This window comes from Gallinula chloropus, assembly GCF_964237585.1.
Source record: "Gallinula chloropus genome assembly, chromosome: 10".
NCBI classification, from domain to species: Eukaryota; Metazoa; Chordata; class Aves; order Gruiformes; family Rallidae; genus Gallinula; species Gallinula chloropus.
This window is the reverse complement of record NC_140095.1, coordinates 23,030,773-23,049,273: the sequence shown is the minus strand read 5'-3', so window position 1 is coordinate 23,049,273 and position 18,501 is coordinate 23,030,773. Positions and strand designations below refer to the sequence as shown.

Below are 18,501 nucleotides of genomic sequence, written 5' to 3'. Positions count from 1 at the left end.
AATACTTAGGAACAAAGTTCACTCTTCTATCAGATTCTTCAAAACAACATGAATCCATCAGTTGGAAAAAGGGATGTACTGCAGTCTGACACCTCCACATCCCCTTTTGCCCAGAAAGCAACATCCTTCACCACTTCCTACTTCATCAAGGATTGTCAGCCAAATAAAAAGCAACTGATCTTACACAAATCTAACAGAGCTGCTGACAGCACCAAAAGAGAAAGCGTATCTAGGAAACCAGGACTTGGAAGACCTGTGAACTGCATCTGCATTACGCATCAACAGGCTACAGAAGACAGCCTTAGTTTGCAATATAAAAAAACCCAAAAAAACATTTTATTGAAATTAAAAGGAATTAAGAACTGCAGATATGTAATTCAAAGTGACTGGTTTAAAGATAGTAAATTTTGATAAGCTGTGGACTTTAGAGCAGCGAGTTGAGAATCTCAAAGACTTGAATTAAAGATGTTTGAAAACTTCCTGTAGTCAAGATTTTGACCTCATCGAGGATCATTGTATCAAGCAAGGAAAAGAAACGTGTAGGAAGGCTGTTCAGAAAGGACACAGTGAAGAGCTACCTGGAGGAAATCACATGAAACTGGCAAAGAAAAACAGGTCTAAGAAGGATCAAAACAAAAAGTTTGACCTGTCAAAAGTCCACTTATAGCTCAAAGTCATCAGAAGAAAGCAGCACAAGATTTAAATTAACTAAAGTATCATATAGAATAATTAAGAGATTATCTCAATATCACCTCCAAATTCAGTGGCTGTTCTACATCTCTTCAATAGCTTAATGCAAGGGTGCGTAAGGGCAGAGAAGTCAGTCATTACGTTATTTGCAGTATTCATGTGTGGTAAGTGTGTGAAAACCCAGGACTAGCAGCAAATAATACTCTTCTAAATTGAGGATTGCACATGGCTGAAAGAACATTAAACAAAATTTATTTAAAAAAAAAAAAAAAACTAGCAAAAGCGATCAGGTTTTCCAACGTAGGTCACCAGCATTTCTCACATAATGTGTAATAAAGGCATTGTTGAAAAGGCAGGACATTTTGCTAAAGAAGCAGATCTGTTTGTTGACAAACTACAAGTAACATTTCTCAAAGATATCTTGGCCCATACAAATTTACTGTTGCCATGAATGACTCCAGCACAGGAGCGAAGACTTTATTACATTTCCCAATTACAGCTGATACACAGAAAGACCACACAGTTATATCCTTCCAGACCATTTATTTTTTAGTGATAACAGAAATGGTAAGAAATTTAACAGTGTAAAATACAAGACACTGTATTTGGAACCATATAAAAACGAGTCAAAAGTTGAGAGCTCTTTGAAGGGAAGGAAATATTCTAGGTCTACAAATTTATAGTTTTCTTCACTGTTGAACAAACATTCCATTAAGTCATCCAATACTTCACCATTTCTGCTATGTGCACGTAGCAATAAAAACATAAAACATTTTATATACACTAAATTCAGCAACGTTGCAATGAACCATTACAACTCTAATATCCATAAGTGTAAGACCACTCTGATCTAGGTATATAAAATCTAAAACAGAGCACTCTGCTTTTCAGAAGTTCTATAATCTGACCGGTTATATCCCCAGTAATTCTAATAGGCTAGCTTCCACAGCCACACTTGACAGGAGGTTCTCTCAAAGAACTGAAGTATTAGTCAATGTGTTATCACGAGGCATACATACAGCATTACTATTAATAATACACATACACATGTATTTGTACTTGCAGCTGATCTACTATAATTGGCAATGTCAAGTTTACTTAGTTGATGCATTCTGAATTTTAGGATCAAAAGCCTGTCTGTTTTAGTTCTTCAGGTTGCCTTTAGTTTTACAATCAACGCTCAGGTTGGAAGGTGAGTAAGGGCAGTCAAATCACTTACTGTCTTAACAAAAACTGATGCTTAATTTCATTGAGGAAAGCTTAAAAAGAATTCCGTTAAATGGATCATCTTTTGACATATGAAAATAACACACACCAACACAGTGTAAGTACAGACGAAGTTTTCTTGGACAGCCCTACCCTAATTTTCACCAATAAGTTATTTTCTAAAATGTGCTACATCTAGGGAGCAACAGCCTCCTTGGGAGAGCCTAACAGTATTGGGAGTTTTTTATTTATTATTGGGTTTGGGTTTTTTTTGAGAAAATAGGTGGAAAAGGAGGAGTTGAAAGTAGCAAGACAGACTGCTCAGTTAAACTAGTCAGCCATAGATATTACTTACTAGATATTATCTCAAAGCCATCCCAGAAGTCACGCACTTTCACGTCTGAAATTATGGCACAGTTCCTGCAGTTCACCAAATCTACATCTTGATCTCCAAATTCCAGGCTGAAAGCTTCTGGTTTCCAAAGCTCTGACTTCAACTTCTTATGGACACCAGATACCAGCACGGGCTGAGAATACAAAGATGAATGCTTACTCCACCATAACCAAATTTCTTACACATGCAGCCAAACTTTTGTAACAGCGGAGGCTCCTGGCTACCATAATACAAAAGACACCACAATTCTGTTTCCATCAATGTCTGGTTTTTGCACATCAAACAAATAACCAGAGTCAAAGCGAACTTCAGTCTCAGCCCATGTGCAGTTGCCTTGGTAAGTCTAATACAATACCACTTCTAAGGCAAGCATACAAGGTCTACATGGCAAGGTGCTAGCAGCAGGGATGGGCTCAGTGAGGTGAGGCTGGGAACTGCCCCTGTGCTAGACACAGATGTTTCCACCTGGCTCCAACAGACCTTTGCTGGCCAAAGCTGAGCCCATAACTGACACTGGTGGCACCTCTGTGACAATATGAAAGGATAAAAAGTGCTCTGCAGTGCTAGGAGAGGGGGGAAGGCAGGGGAGAGGAAGTGAAACAACTTTGCAGGCACCAAGGTCAGTGAAGGAGGAGGTGCTCCAGAGATTCCCTTGCAGCATGTGGAAGAGACCATGGGAAAAGCAGGCTTCCTCCTGCAGCCTGTGGAGGACCATAGTAGAGCAGATATCCACCTGCAGCCTGTGTGGAGGACCATGGTAGAGCAGATATCCACTGCAGCCTGTGGAGGACCATGATAGAGCAGATATCCACACTGCAGCCTGTGGAAGATGCTGCACTGCAGCAGAGAGATGCCCTGAAGGAAGCTGCAGCCCACGGAGAGCCCACGCTGGAGCAGGCTCCTGGCAGGAGATATGGCCCCTGGAGAGAAGCCCACGCAGGAGCAAGTTTTCCAGCATAAACTGTGGCCCACTGAGATCAGGAGCAGTCTATTCCTGAGGGATTGCAGCCCATGGAGAGGGCCCAAGATGGAACAGTTCATGAAGGATGGTGTCCTGTGGGAGGGACTCCACAGTGGAGCAGGGGAAAAGCATGAGGAGGAAGGAGCAGCAGAAACAAAGTGTTATGAACTGACCACAAGCTCCACCATTCTCCATCCCCTGCATGCCACTCAGGGCGAGGTGGGTAGCAGGGCAAGGATGTAGCAGAGGCATGGATGAAGAAGTAAAGTTGAGCCATTACAAAGGAGGAGGAAGGGGTGGATGGGGGCAAGATGTCCTTGTTCCTCACCATCCTACTCTGTTTTTAATTGGCAATAAATTAAATACTTTTTCTAAAGTTTAATTTGTTTTGCCTGTGACAGCAATTGCCAAATGATCTCCTGTTTTTACCATGACCCACAAACTTTTCCACCTTGTTTTCTCCCCCTGTTCTACTGAGATGTGGTAGCAAGAGAGCAGCTGGGTAGGGGTCTATGGAAGTACAGTGGGTGTCCAGTCTCATCACCTCTCCTTTTTTTAAGCACAAATGTAACTAACATTAGAAACAGCATTTGTAGTAAAGACTTCTCACATTAAATTTTTATATTCACCTACGAAATTTTTTGCTATTCCACTAATTCTTTATGTATAATTATGGAGAATCATTAATTAACTAGAAAAAAAACCAAAACAAAACACCAAGAAGCAGAAAAGTGACTGATCCCTTGCAAAAGGCATTTTAAGGTGTTTAAGATGTTTAGGCTAACTACATACATACATTGCACACCAAGATTAGAGTGGCATCTCCCCATAAATGCTCAAAGCACTTACTAAACTAAGAATACAAGGAAAAGGTATACCGGATAATCCTCCCAACGCTGGCCAAGACCTTGTCATCAGTTCCTTTCACTCTGCAATCTCTAGAGAGTTACAAGATTGGAGAGAAGAGGGTTTAAAGGGAACTTGCACATGGACTCTTCCACCTGAAAAACTCTACATTCAGTAACTGCTACTTATGTTCACGTGACAGTTCACATGTCTCCGCAAGTCTGAATCAATTCCACGCTGTGCCCTAACAACAACCTGAAGGCGGATCTTGTGTTTATTCACACAAACAGCTCAGTACAACCCTGAGTGGGGGGCACAGCCCCTAGATGTTCTAGCAGTATCAGCATCCTTAGGCAAAATTACCTCTCACCTCTCACGTAGCTATAGGCCCAAAGTTAGGTTGTTTAAAAACACTCCAGTAACTAACCACTGCTTCACCTGAGTTGCCCGATGGCCTCCAACAGGACCAATATCCATTTTAGCTCAAGTGAGGACAACTATTCTCTCAAAAGAGGGAAAAAACCCCAACAAAACATGACTTTGCAGATAACAGAAATGACCTTGGTTTTCAAATATAACATAACCTAGCCCTTATGTTCTAGAAGGCAGCAATGAAATATTAACTCCAGAGAGTGAGGTTTCAGCAAACAAAAAGGGGTTATTTTACTCCTCTGAACCTCAGAAAAAAAAATAGAAAACAAAACCCCTAAACCCCTCACAGAACCATTTAGAGTGGAAAGGGACATACTCAGACAGAAAGAAAGTGTTTTCTTTTGTTGAGGTTGAACTTCCTGGTTTTAATTTGTGCCCTTTGCCTCTTGTCCTGTCAGTGAGCACTGCTTAGAAGAGTCTGGTTCCTTCCTCATTCCCTCTCATCAGGTATTTATACTTTTTGGTAAGGTTTCCTACACACACTCTCCTAAGCCTTCTCTTCTCCAGGCTGAACAGTCCCAGCTCTCAGCCTCACTTCATATGAAGTATGTTCCAGTCCCTTAGTCATCTTTGTGGCCCTTCGCTGGACTTGCTCCAATAAGACCGCATCTTTCTTGCGGTGGGGGGGCCACAGAACTGGACATAGTCCTTCAGGTGAGGCCCCTGCTCATGCCAAGCAGAAGGGAAGGATCACTTCCCTTGATGTGCTGAAAACGCTCCTCCTAATGCAGCCCAGAATGCTACTGCCCTTTTTTGTCATGAGGGTGCATTCTTTGCTCAGTCACCTCCTTGTCCAAAGGGACCCCAAGGTTCTTCCAGACAAAGCTGCTTTCTAACCAGCTGCTCCCTCCTCCTCCCAGCATGTACTACTGCAAGCTGTTAGGCTTCATGAGGTGCCTTACTTGACATTTTCCCTTGCTGAACACCACAAGATTCCTCTCAGTCCAGTGTTCCAGCCTGTCTAGGTCCCTCTGAATAGCAGCACAACCATCTGGTCTATCAGCCCTTCCCCACAGTTCTCTGTATATGTAAACTGGCTGAGGGTGTATGAACTCTGACCAACCTAGATCATTAATGAGGATGTTAAACAGTCCTTGGCCCCATAATGACCCCTTAGGGTACACCACCAGTGACCGACCTCCAGCTACACTTTGTTCTAGTGATCACAACCCTCTGAGCATGGCATTTCGGTCAATTTTAAATGCACCACACTGTACACTTCTCCAGTCCGTACTTTATCACTTTGATGACATTATGATAGTGTCAAAAGCCTTATTAAAAATAAAAACATCCGGTATTCTCCCTTCATCCACCAAATCAGTTATCACAGAAGGCTGTGAAACAGGTTAAGCATGACTCAAACAGCATTTCTGAGCCTCTTCTTCAGACCATATCCCACAGGATTCTTCCAAGTAGATATCTGAATGGTGAAAGGCTGCTCTTCTGGAGCCCATGCTTCTAATATTGCTTTTTTGTTTTGTTTCCTCCTCTCATATTCCTGAACCTATCCCCACCATCTGATAGCCACTGTAGTCAAAGTTGCCCCTTACCTTCACATCAACAGCCAGCTCTTCCTTGTGTGCTAGCATGATCTTTAGCAGAGTACCCTTCCTGAGTTGACTCCTTGGCAAACTGTGTCACAAAACTACAGGAGTGCTTGTTACCTGTTGTGCTGGTCCTCCAGCATGTATCGGGGTGGCCCCATGAGGCCCAGGAAACATTAACATCGGGCTTTCTCCAGTTGTCTCAAGAAGGCCTTATCGCTTCTTCATCACGTAGTATGTAGCAGTTACTCGCCACAACGTTGCCCACACTAGTCTGCTTGCTAATCCTGGCCCACAAACTCTCAAATGGCTCATCATCCGTTCCCATATAGTTTCAAGCATTCCAGCTGCTCTTCATGTAAACCACAATGCTACCTCCTCACCCTCCTGTCCTGTCATTCCTGAACAGCCTATACCCATCCCCTGCCATACTACAGATGCATGAGCTATCGCACCACTTCCGTCACACCAGTGAGACTGTGGCCATGCAACTGCAGACCAGCTCCTGTTTGCTCCTTGTGTTTTATGCATTAGTGTACAGCCACTTCAGAAACGCACATACGTCATGCTGATTTCCCAGAATCAGTATGAGCAGGTCCCTCACAGTGCTGTCAGGTACATGGTTCCTTGCTTACGTGCATATGCTTGAAGAGGACATTCTTTCATCCCTGTTTTCTCAAGAGTGAGATTTCTCCTGTTCATATCATCCAACCCCATTGCTTGCCAACCCAATGAACTAAATCTTTTCTTGATCACGAGTCATACTCTCCTTCCCTTGTAGTTCTTGCCTTATAGTTCTCCAAGTCATGCTAGTCAGCCTATTGCATCATATACATGGATCTGACCTCTTCCAAGCAATCCTCAATCCTCAGAGGGTCCCATAATCATAAAACCTAAACCCCTGTTGTGGAAACCAGCTGTGCAAACAATGGCTAACATAAGGAAGCAGGTCATCCTTCTACCCCTTACCAGCAGCATTAAGAAAACCACATGGGCACCATGGCCTTGACCACTATTCACAGAGCCATACAGTCACTCTTGACACTGTCTGGGTCTCCCTGATAGTTCTGTTCAGGAGGACACAGAAGAGCAGCAGGGGGTAAATGTCTGAGTGACAGAAAAGCTTTGGCAGTCTTCCTAGCATTTACTGTGCTGGGGAGGGTAGCTAGGAGCTTTCCAACTAATCTTTTCCAGCCCACAAAATGGGAGAGGGAAGACCATCTGGTAGACAATGGCCAAATTAATGTTCTTTGACTTCACTTTTAAAGGTGCATCTGGGATGTACACGAGGATAGCAGCCAAGGGAGAACTATGACAGAGCGAAGGATGTTGAAAAGAATATCTGCTTGAAGAAATTCTCTTTAGAACAGCCTTGTCAAGATAGCAATGCCTGCCTGGGTCACCTGCTCTCTCTCATGCAGGAATGACAAAGGTTCAGTTAGAATGCTTTCCCCAAGTCATCAGGAAACACAAGTGAGTGCAAAAGCACTGGAGAATCCTTGAATAAGCAAGGGACTCACCCAGTCTGTTGCTATACAAGGGGTCCTCTGAATGACAAAGTCATCCAAAAGCATCAATAGCAAATCTTGGGACAAAGCCTAAAATAAGAGGGTCACAAATAGTATATGAACATGACAGTTGCGTTCAGAGCCTGAGTGTGCATCAACTTGGAAGGCAATGCATACTGAAAACTACACATCTGTCAGAAGACTGGTAATCACATCTCTGGACTGCATAAGGAGCCTCATAGGATTCATTAACAGTTAAGAACCCCAGGGCCAAGTGCAGCATCTTGCACCTGATGACTAACCAGTCTCATCTGCAGAGAAACTGACAAGCACATCTCTTCTAAATAGCTCCCAAAATATTTAGGATCCTTCTCAGTGAGACAGTATTATTTGATGACAGAGAGGGTTGAGAAAATTATCAGAGTATACTGCCCAGAAACTAAGGAACTCTTTACCAAGTCAGGCAGATGACTGATACCACAGCACTGCGTAAGAACAATCTGAAATCCTTCATAAATCAGAAAGACAGAATCACAGACTGGGGTGGGTTGGAAGGCACCTTAAAAGACCATCTAGTTCCAACTCCCCTCCACTGGGCCAGGACACCCTCCACTAGACCAGGTTGCCCAAAGCTCCATCCAACCTGCCCTTGAACAATGCCAAGGATGGGACATACACAATTGCCCTAGGCAACCTGTTGCAGTGCCTCACCACCCTCACAGTAAAGAATTTCTTCCTAATACCCAAGCTAAATATACCCTTTCTCAATACTCAATACTCTTACCCCTCACCCTATCAGCACACTCCCTGAAACACAGTCTCTCCCCATCTTTCCTGAAGGTCCCCCTCTTTAGGCACTGGAATGCTGGTATAAGGTCTCCCTGGAGCCTTCTCTTCTCCAGGAAGAACAACCTCAACTCTTTCAGCCTGTCTTCACAGGAGAGATGCTCCAGCCCTCTGATCATCTTCAAAGATGCAACAGGTTAAAAAAACCCAAAACAAAACTCACAACAAGAAGAACAACCCCCTGTGCACTCAAAAGATACAGCAGTAAGACAAATGCAGTTAGATCGAAAGCTGGCAATACCAGCAGCAAGCTAAGTTTCTAGTCAAACAAGCCAGGGTGTGCTGCACAGTAGTAACCTCTTCCACCCACTAGAAGCTGGCTAGGGGAGTCAGAAACAGGGACTGTTAACCCTGTGGTTGGTGATGCCACAACCCTCTCCACAGTTCTCAAGGCTACGTGTTAGTTATGTTTGTGCCCAGTGGACTCAGAGAATGTGCAGTCCCACGAACATGCTAAACTTAACTGAAAACCTCTCTCCTTCTGGCAGGAACAGACCCTGAATGCCAGAAGAGGAACATATAGACTGATCTGTTCTTCCACCACAGTGTGGCACTCTGAATGTTTTGTGAGCAAGCACAAATAAGTATGGAATGTGACTGCCAAAAGCATCGGCACAATGACAACAGAACAGCTGACAACAAGGTCTTCTCCAGAAAAGGTGATGAAGGACATAACTGTCTAGCACCCCTGGCCACAATTCTGAGTACTCAGTGAAGGTAATGGTTCTGCAGTTACTTCTGACACCAAGTGCCAAGAACAATTTGAATGCTGAAGGACATCATATTCTGTTAAGTTATGTGTGCACTTACTCCGCAGAAACAGCAGCTACCTATCTTGTAAGATTCAGCTTGTCTAACTACACCGATCTTTATGAATCTCTGGAGAAGCCGAAGTTGTAGCACTCTGGACTGAGATTTGAAAAAGTGGCTACACTGGCAGCTGGTCTAAAGTCCAGTCTCTCTTGACTGAAAGTCTAATTGGTTGATGACCCCTCAGAGAAGCCAGAAGAGTGCTTAATACATGAGATGCTGGGTTCAAAACAAAACAATACTTGGGTTCACACAGGTTGTAGGCTCTGAATGAGACAATGCATCAAGCACATGCAAAAATTTCAGCAGCAATTCATCAGCAATTACTGCATTCAGCAGTTTTATTCCTTACATGCTGCATCTGGAAGGAATGGATCTTTTCTTTAAGGATATAAGGCACCGAGTACAGGGTAGATGCTAGGATGCATGCAGGAAATCATAGTGGATTCACTACTAGGCTGTAGTACAGAAGCTTCAGCACCAACCACACAACTAAAAAGGCTGTGACAGAAAACACCCTCATACTGGTAAGCTGGGAAAAGCTCAGTGTGCAAGAGACATGGGCTTGAGTCAGCAGATCATGGAGCGGACAGGGACACTACATCCCCTGTTTATAGCGCTACACTGAGATCTTTGTCATATTCATGCAGGAGCAACTGGCCAAACTTTGAATGGACTTGTCAGTAACCATGGTACAAGTTAAAACTTCAGGAGACTTAAAAGCAGTAAGTGTTGTCATCACCCACCTGGCCTTGTTTCCAGCACTCCCTGAAGATTTTCCAGTTGTTTTTGTTGCTAGGATCATGAAGGCAAAGGAGTCTACCATCACACAGCCATGAGTGGGAAGTGTGTGGATCCAGCACATTTAGGCCCATTACCATTTCCTTCACCTCTCTCTGTGTGTCAGCTAAATTACTAGCTCGTTTTGCAGCATCAGAAGTCTTCTTGTTTTCCACCACAGAAGCAATGATATGGTCTAAGAAGTTAGGCAGGCTGGCTTTACCTTTGGCACCCTGGAAGATGCAAATTCAGAGGTTAGTGTAGTCCTGCAACGGCATACATGTTAATGCATATCTGCTGTCATTCAGATTTTCGTCACAGACACCTTGCTATCAGAAGAACATGCAACAGTAAACAAATCAGCTCAGAGACCTGCACACATCCAGTGAGAACAGAAACAGCTGTGCCCCTGATTTATAGCAGTAAAATTTAAAACCACCTGCTACAGACTATCCAGAAAAACACCACAGAGGCAATCATGGAATAGGAAACCTAAGTGATCTGTTACTGTAATGGTAAAAATGGTTCAAAGTTTTTCTTAATTTCATTAATATCTCAACTTTATTTACCCATTTCCCTCATTCAGTTACTAAGGAAGTGAATTCAACCCCAGCATGAGTAAGCTGACAAATACGGGAACTTTAAGTAAACACTGACAGAGGACAAAGTGCTTCCTACATGTATAACATTATACATAGAACCATTAGTACACAGCCTCTCTGGATGTAGCATCCATGCTCCTCAAAGGATATTTAAAACTCCTCAAGGGATGTTTAAAGTCCACAAGAGATTCACAATGCAATCTTAAATTGTGCTCTTAACAATAAAAAAAAACATGTTTGCCTGTAGCAAGACAGTGAAGAGAATAATGTATACAGTCAACGAAAGATAAACACTAACTGGATAATTATTCACAAGATATCTATGGAGGGGCAAGGGTATGATGATTTCTGGTAACAAGAAGCTTCTCATTCTAGCCAAAAAAAAAAAAAAAAAATCAACAAACCCAAATCTCCACCCCAAAATAAATCCAAAATACCCAAACCAAACCCAAGGACTGGATACAAGTTGAGACAAGCCCTCTCAAGCCTTAAAGGAATAACCTGCTTTAAAAACAAGTGATCAAGATTTCTTTGCCTGTTCCCAGTGATGGGGGGGCGAAGTATTATTGTATTCATTTCCCTATAGCAGCAACATATTTTCCTATACAGTTCCCTCTAGTGAAAACAAACAACATGAACTATTATTAAGGTTTCACCTGACAGAGATGAAAAAAAAACCTGTTAGAAGAGAAACCATCTCATGATCTTCATTCTATCTGCCTAAGCTTTTGGAGAAAATATTCTCCAAGAGTAGCTAAGCCTTGATAAATTTCACAGAAGTTATCCTTCTCTTAAACTAAATGCTCTTAGCTATTTCAAGTATCATTGATTTGTCCAGGGTTTGGGGTTTTTTAAGGTTATTTCCTCCATAAGGGATTAAAGAGAAACAAAGTATTGTTATTCCAGAAAATGTGTCCAGAAATAGCAACTACACCTTACATTTTTAAATTCATATTTTATCTTAAATACCTTTCAAGTATAAGTAAGCTTTTTTAAGGAGCTGTTTGTCTTTTTCTGTGGTATGTCTCTTTCAATGTTTTTAAAGGTGTTGAATTTAAATTGAACTTTTACAGGGATGCTGATTATCAATTATCTGTCAAAAGGCTTGCCTTCTTGGTCTCTTGCAAGGAATAGCTTTTCCACAGCAGTAGAAAACCAAACTACAAACTAACGATTAGCATTAAATCCCTGGAGATATTCAAGACCCGTCTGGACGCCTGAGAGATATGACCTAGGGAGCCTGCTTTGGCAGGGGGGTTGGACCCGATGATCTCTTGAGGTCCCTTCCAACCCCTACAATTCTATGATTCTGTGATTAAAATTCTCTACAACTTTGTGGTATTGTGAGTTTTGGTGAGATGTTGCAAGAAATGCAACATTCAAGGACACAATACAACAAAAACAGTTAGATGAAAACTGTTAGATTGTAATAATTATTTTCTCTAGAAGAGATATCATTGCAAGAATACCCAATTATTTACCGTAGAAGCTGCAGAAAAGACTGGAGGAAAAGGGACTCCCGTGTCTAACGGAACCTGAGGAAGCTTTCCTGGCCCTGTGTGTAGCAGATCTCTGAGGCTGGAGCCTTCGGCTTTGTTGCTGGATGTCACTGGGCCCAACAAGAGGCTATTAAACAGTTTTGGGGTTAGTGGGGAAACCTTTGTATTAGAGTTGAAGGAATCCAATCCAAAGGGTGAATGGGATTCTTTATTGAGCACTGACCGCAGTGATCCTGATTCTGCAAGATAAATAACAATATTGTGGGGAAAAAGTTAAAATGATCACAAAGATCTCTGACATTATTTGCTTTTGCATTAAATGGGATACCGACAGGATCTCATGATACAGATAAATTATCACTGCAACACTGAATGAGGCAACTCAAAGAGGATCAAAGACACAAGGAACATTGATTTTACCCTTAGTATGCTGTCAGTTAACGTTTTTGACTACATCTGATCTGAAAGCCCTTGATACCACAACTTTGTAATAGACTCGATTAAAAAACATTTCATTGACTTTTTGAACTAGCATTTCAATATGAAATAATTCAACTTTCAACTCTAGTCAAAATATTAAAGTGGCTAAGGCCCGTAAAACTAGTGAAAAATTAACAAACATTTAACATTTACACGGAGTGGCTCATGCTAAATATACAGAAAAGAATAAAATCCTGTGTTAGTCATGCTACCTCTGACAACTGAGGAGGAGTATTCTATAAGCAGTTATTTCAATTGAGAATCACACTCAAACTATTGAGTATTAAAGAAGTTCTAAGCTTTCATCTGACCCTCCAAGTAGGCTCTACCTTCTCAATTCTTTGGAAATGTACTCTTCACATAGCACACAAACTGACTTTACTTACTTCAATAATTATAAAGTGGCAAAGCTGTACCTGAAATTAATTAAAATAATTAGTTTACATTAGGATATGAGATACTTATTAGAAAATAAATACAAGAACTGGTACTGAAACAAACTGGGAATGACAAGACAGTATTTTAATTTTCAGCTGTATCATCACCTTTCTAGCTTTGCATATTCCTATTCTGTAAAAAGAGAACTGGTTCTAAGAGGCAGAAGAAGAAAAACAACCACATTCTTTTCAATTTAGAGCTAGGCGCTCTCAAAGAACAGCAACCGAGCAGTATGTTGTTATTTAATCCCAATCCCAGAGGGCATGTCTTCTGCTCACCTTTTGTTTCTTCTTTTGCTTTTTGTGTTGCTAAATCTGCAAGCCAGTGCAAGGCTGATGATGGAGCTGTTTCTGGACAAAGTGGTCTGTTAGTCTTTATTTCACCAGTGTTATTGTTTGGTAATGTCTCTGTTTTTGCAGATTCTTCTATCCTGCTATCAGTTGTTTCAGATTTTGGAACACTGTCCATTTCTAGTTGCCCCATTCCTGCTCCAGTGGTAAAGGTGCTCTCATTTCCAGAGACTGATGCACTAGGATTTACAGTTGGAAGCTTAAATAAAAATAAAAATACAACTGATAAATGTTGATTAAAGAGAAGAGTTAAACTTGGGAGATATTGTAGTTATCCAATCCATTAAGCTTGTTTATTTGCTTTAAGCACACAGTACAGCTCCTTTAAGCTTAGCACAGGAGTTTCTTCTCTGTGTACATTAGGCCTTGCATTGTGGTGTAAACTCTTGGCAAGCAGTCTTTTAATCATGTTCACCACAGGCCCAGGCTTTTTGATTTCATTTTTTACAGGAGGACATTTTGTGTGAACAGAACTGCTCCAGATTGAGCATAACATTTAGGAACTGTAATACAATAAATGCATACACTGTAATCTACTCACAGTGGTTTGTTTTAGAAGTACAGTATCAGCATGAATGGCTTCCTACCAATTTCTACGTAAGAGTATTTGCCCAAATATCCACGTGGTAAATAAAAGCTGCAGCTCACGTCCTCAAAAACTGTCCCAGAAGATTTTTAAGCTAAAACACTCTGAATATATACAGAGAAAATAGTTTGTTTTCCACAGATTAATCTGAAGGATCTACTATTTAAATAGAACTTTAAAAAGTCATGTCAAACAAGGCAAGTTCAGCCTCAAATTGCATACCTGCGATATTCCATTAGTGACAGCCGGTCTCAACACTGATTTATTCTGCCGGTTAATACATGGACAATTTGCTTTAATACCCCATTTGCCTCGTGCTGCATGAACCATATCTCCAATATTGTAAAGCGCTGGAAATAAAGTTAAAATCTTTAATAACCCATGTAAAGAAATCTAAAAATGAGGCGTTAACTATAGATATTTAGTATTACTGTTAAGTATCTTTATTATCACATGCTACAAGACAATCTTCTCTGAATAGTGTGGAGAGCTGTGTCTGCATTGGGACTGGTACTCTTCACTATCTTTATTAATTACACAGACAGTAGGATTGAGTACACCCACAGCAAGTTTGCAGGTGACACCAAGCTAGACCCACTAGAGGGAAAGGATGCTGTCCAGAGGGACCCTGACAGGCCTAAGGAGCAGCCCCACATGAAGCTCATGAAGTTCAACAGGGCCAAGTGCAAGGTCCCACATCTGGGTTGGGACAACCCCTAATATCAATACAGACTGGGTCATGAATGAGTCAAGAGCAGCCCTGTGGAAACAGACTGGGGTGTACTGGTAGATGAAAACTTGAACACGAGCTGGTAACATGCCCTTCAGCCCAGAAAGCCATGTCGTATCCTGGGCTGCACAAAAAGAAGCATGGCCAGCATGTCGAGAGAGATGACTCTCCCCCTCTACTCTCACCCTCCTTGGAGCCTTGTGTCTAGCTCTGGGGTGCCCAGGACAAGCCAGACATGGGCCTGTTACCATGGGTCCAGAGGAGGGCCACAAAAATGAGAGGACAGGAGCACCTCTCTGATGAAAACTGAGAGAGTTGGTGTGGTGCAGCCTGGAGAAGGGAAGGCTCTGGGGAGACCTTACTGTGGCTTGTTGATATTTAAAGGAGGATCACAAGAAAGGCAGAGAGAGACTTTTTATCAGGGCCTATAGAGACAGGACAAGGGGCAATGGCTTTAAACTGAAAGGGGGTAGGTTTAGATTAGACATAAGGAAGATATTTTTTATGATGAGGGTGGTGAAACTCCAGAGCACATTGCCCAGAGAAGTTGTGGATATCCCAACCCTGGCAGCGTACAAGGTCATGGTGACTGGAGTTTTGAACAACCTAGTCTAGTGGTTGGATTCAATGATCTTTAAAGATCCCTTCCAACCCAAACCCTTCTATAATTCTGTGATTTTTCATTTTGTGACCAGTCATGTAAAAAAAAAAAAAAAAAAAAAAGAATCAAGTAAATGGTCAGCACTGACCACTCTTTTTCCCTTTCCTAACAAAAAAGATGTCCGTCTGGCAGGGTGGTTGGATCTGATCATCTCCTGAGGTCCTTTCCAACCCCTACGATTCGATGGTCTCATAACTTAACCAAATTTACTGATACAACTAAAAACAACTAAGTACAAGTAGTCATATCTAGTATCAGAAGGGTGTTCACTTCAAACCCACAGCTTGACTTCTCTTCAACCCTTCCACTGAACCAAGTGAAAGTCCATGCTAGAACATAGCCCATCAACAATCTTAGTATTTTTTTTTCACTTGCTTGCTCAAAATCGAGGGGTGGAAAAAAACCCCAACCCTCAACCCATGGAATTCTTCCTTTCAGGTTTCAGGCATTACCTGTACCAGGAATGATCTGTGTTGGCATAAGATTCTCTGGTTCGTGAGACTGACCCTTTGCACACTTCAGCCATGAGAAGACCTCCTCATCACCAATCTCTTCTGTCTCTGGAATAAAGACACCAAAAAAGTAAAATTGTGAACAGAAGTCACTGGAACTTTACAGTACAGAATGTTTCTGTATCAATATTGTTTCTTTAGATCCTGTACAATACAGGGAATTAACCTGGTGATCTCAGAAATAAACTAGAAATACAGGATCTACAACAATTTTTTTCCCTCCAGGTTATAAAACTATCAGTGTCATTTTCCCTTCATATCTACTAGCTTGCTATTTTCATCACCTAAAAATCTCAACTTCTAGCCTCCATTTTTGAATATCATACTCTTGTTCTCATTATATTTCCATTTCTTATCATCTCCTAAGCTTTTTCAACAGTAAGCATCAGCAGATCAGTTTCAGGAAGAGAAAACTAAGCTCTCCTTCTAGCATATCTACTTAAACAGTTAACAAGCAGCACAGTAACAGTTTGAAAAGTAGCCTGATCGATTTATACTTCTTCAGATTTTAAATCCAGTTGGGCCTACAAGCTATGTGACATTCTCTTTGTTTAAAAAGGAAGGGGGGAGGAGGATGAGTGGAGTACAATATGAGAAGGATCATATAAAACTTAATTTCAGGGTGCTTTAGAGCTGGTATCTGCATAGATTGTTTCTATAGCACAAAGTTCAGAAGCCTCTTGAGGCAAGTAATTGTATTTAAGTAATGCCTTGGTTCTACATCCCATTCCAAAATTTCAGACTGGACTAATAATTCATAATTACAATATCATTTTCAGAAAGACATCACTGATAAGCAATTCACACACACTTCAGTAGCATTTGACATTGTAAAATACCAATCTTTTCACTATTGACCCTCCTCTGTACACCAGTGAGTAAAAACTCATATGCCCAGGACATCTCTTAACTTTACCTATGCAAGGTTAAAACTATCATATTTATTTCCTTGATGTGAGAAGAAAATGGGTGAAGAGACTACTGCCCTTGACTCATGAACATCTTGATACTATATTCTGTCAGCGATATATTCAGTCTCAAATGATTTTATCAAACACATCGTGTGCTACAGTGTGTAGCGCACACTCCAGTGTGGTAAGGAATAAAAAAACCCCAAAAAACCAAAACCAAACAAACTTTCTGATCTACCTCCTTCCTACAGAAAGGAGTTCTCTATGATGTCTGCTAGCTCTTCTTGTGATGGCTCCAAACTGTTAAGAAGTCTTTTATATACTCAGAGGAAAAGATAGAACTATATGATAGTCTATCTCAGTACACAGCCTGTGCCTGCTGATGTTGTAATTCTAACATAAAAATTTTAACCAAACAGATAAAACACAGGTATCTGGGGGGACAAAGAACAGAACAGTAGCATGAAAGGCAACAATGACAAAATTTCAACCTCCAGCCTCCCATACTGACACTTGCTAACTCTCCCACAAAATGTTCAACTCCCCAGGAAATATCCCCGCTGAAAGCCAGCCAGTGCAAAGACCACAGCAGTGGGAAAGAAAAACCCAGGACTAACCACTACGTGGACGACTTTTCCTCAGCCGGTAACAGTCCAGACAGACCCCAAAGCCACACTTGCGACAAACCCAGTGGATATTGAAGAGTGTTGTTTCACACACGTCACACATTTCCCTCACGCCACGCACTGCTCGTTTCCATGCCACTTTCTCTATAAACAGAAGCAAAATCAGGAATTATTGCTTTGACATTCTGCATTTCTCCTACCTGGTAATGTCACAATAACATTGATAAAGAAACAATCCACAGAAACATGACTTGAGGGCAGAATATAGAGAAACATACTTTGTATATCCAGAGATACGTTGCTTAAGTTGCCGGTCGTGTGACACTATTAAAATCCCCACTTCTAGAAGTGGGTAAGATCAAGTCCCAAAATGCACACACTACAAGGAAATGGAGCACCCCAGAGAGCTTTGTAGTAACTGAATTTTTGGAATTGAGTGCACCCTCAGCAAGTTTGCGGATGACACCAAGCTGAGTGGTGTGGTCGACACCCCAGAAGGAAAGGAAGCCATCCAGAGGGATCTTGACAGGCTGGAAAGATGGGCCCGGGGGAACCTAATGAGGTTCAACACTGCCCAGTGTCAGGTGTTGCACTTGGGCCGGAAGAATCCCAGACACAGATACAGACTGGGAGAAGAGCTTCTTGAGAGTAGCCCTGCTGAGAAGGACTTGGGGATTGTGGTGGATGAGAAGCTTGACATGAGCCAGCAGTGTGCTCTGGCAGCTCGTAGGGCCAATGGTATCCTGGGCTCCATCAGGAGAGGAGTGGCAGCAGGGACAGGGAGGTGATTGTCCCTCTCTACTCTGCCCTCGTGAGGCCCCATCTGGAGTACTGTGTCCAGATCTGGGGCCCCCAATACAAGAAGGATGTGGAACTGTTGGAGAGGGTTCAGAGGAGGGCCACAAGGATGATTAGAGGGCTGGAGCACCTGCCCTACAAAGAGAGGCTGAGGGAACTGGGCTTGTTCAGCCTAGAGAAGAGAAGGCTGCGGGGGGACCTCATTGCAGCCTTCCAGTCCCTGAAGGGAGCTTATAGGCAGGAGGGGAAAGAGCAGATAATGGCAGGACAAGGGGGAATGGACTAAAGCTA

General features: G+C 42.1%; 1 protein-coding gene across 1 annotated transcript in view; it reads right to left on the bottom strand.

Moving 5' to 3' along the window:
* KDM3B (lysine demethylase 3B) overlaps window positions 1–18,501 on the bottom strand; it is a gene marked incomplete at its 5' end in the record, with an annotated part of 55,753 nt that overhangs the window by 7,963 nt on the left and 29,289 nt on the right. The window contains 7 exons of the mRNA XM_084268452.1: window positions 2,252–2,423; window positions 9,984–10,250; window positions 12,101–12,357; window positions 13,315–13,585; window positions 14,195–14,322; window positions 15,816–15,923; window positions 17,404–17,556. Of these exons, the coding sequence (XP_084124578.1) occupies window positions 2,252–2,423; window positions 9,984–10,250; window positions 12,101–12,357; window positions 13,315–13,585; window positions 14,195–14,322; window positions 15,816–15,923; window positions 17,404–17,556 (1,356 nt within the window). The remainder of the gene's footprint in view (window positions 1–2,251; window positions 2,424–9,983; window positions 10,251–12,100; window positions 12,358–13,314; window positions 13,586–14,194; window positions 14,323–15,815; window positions 15,924–17,403; window positions 17,557–18,501) is intronic.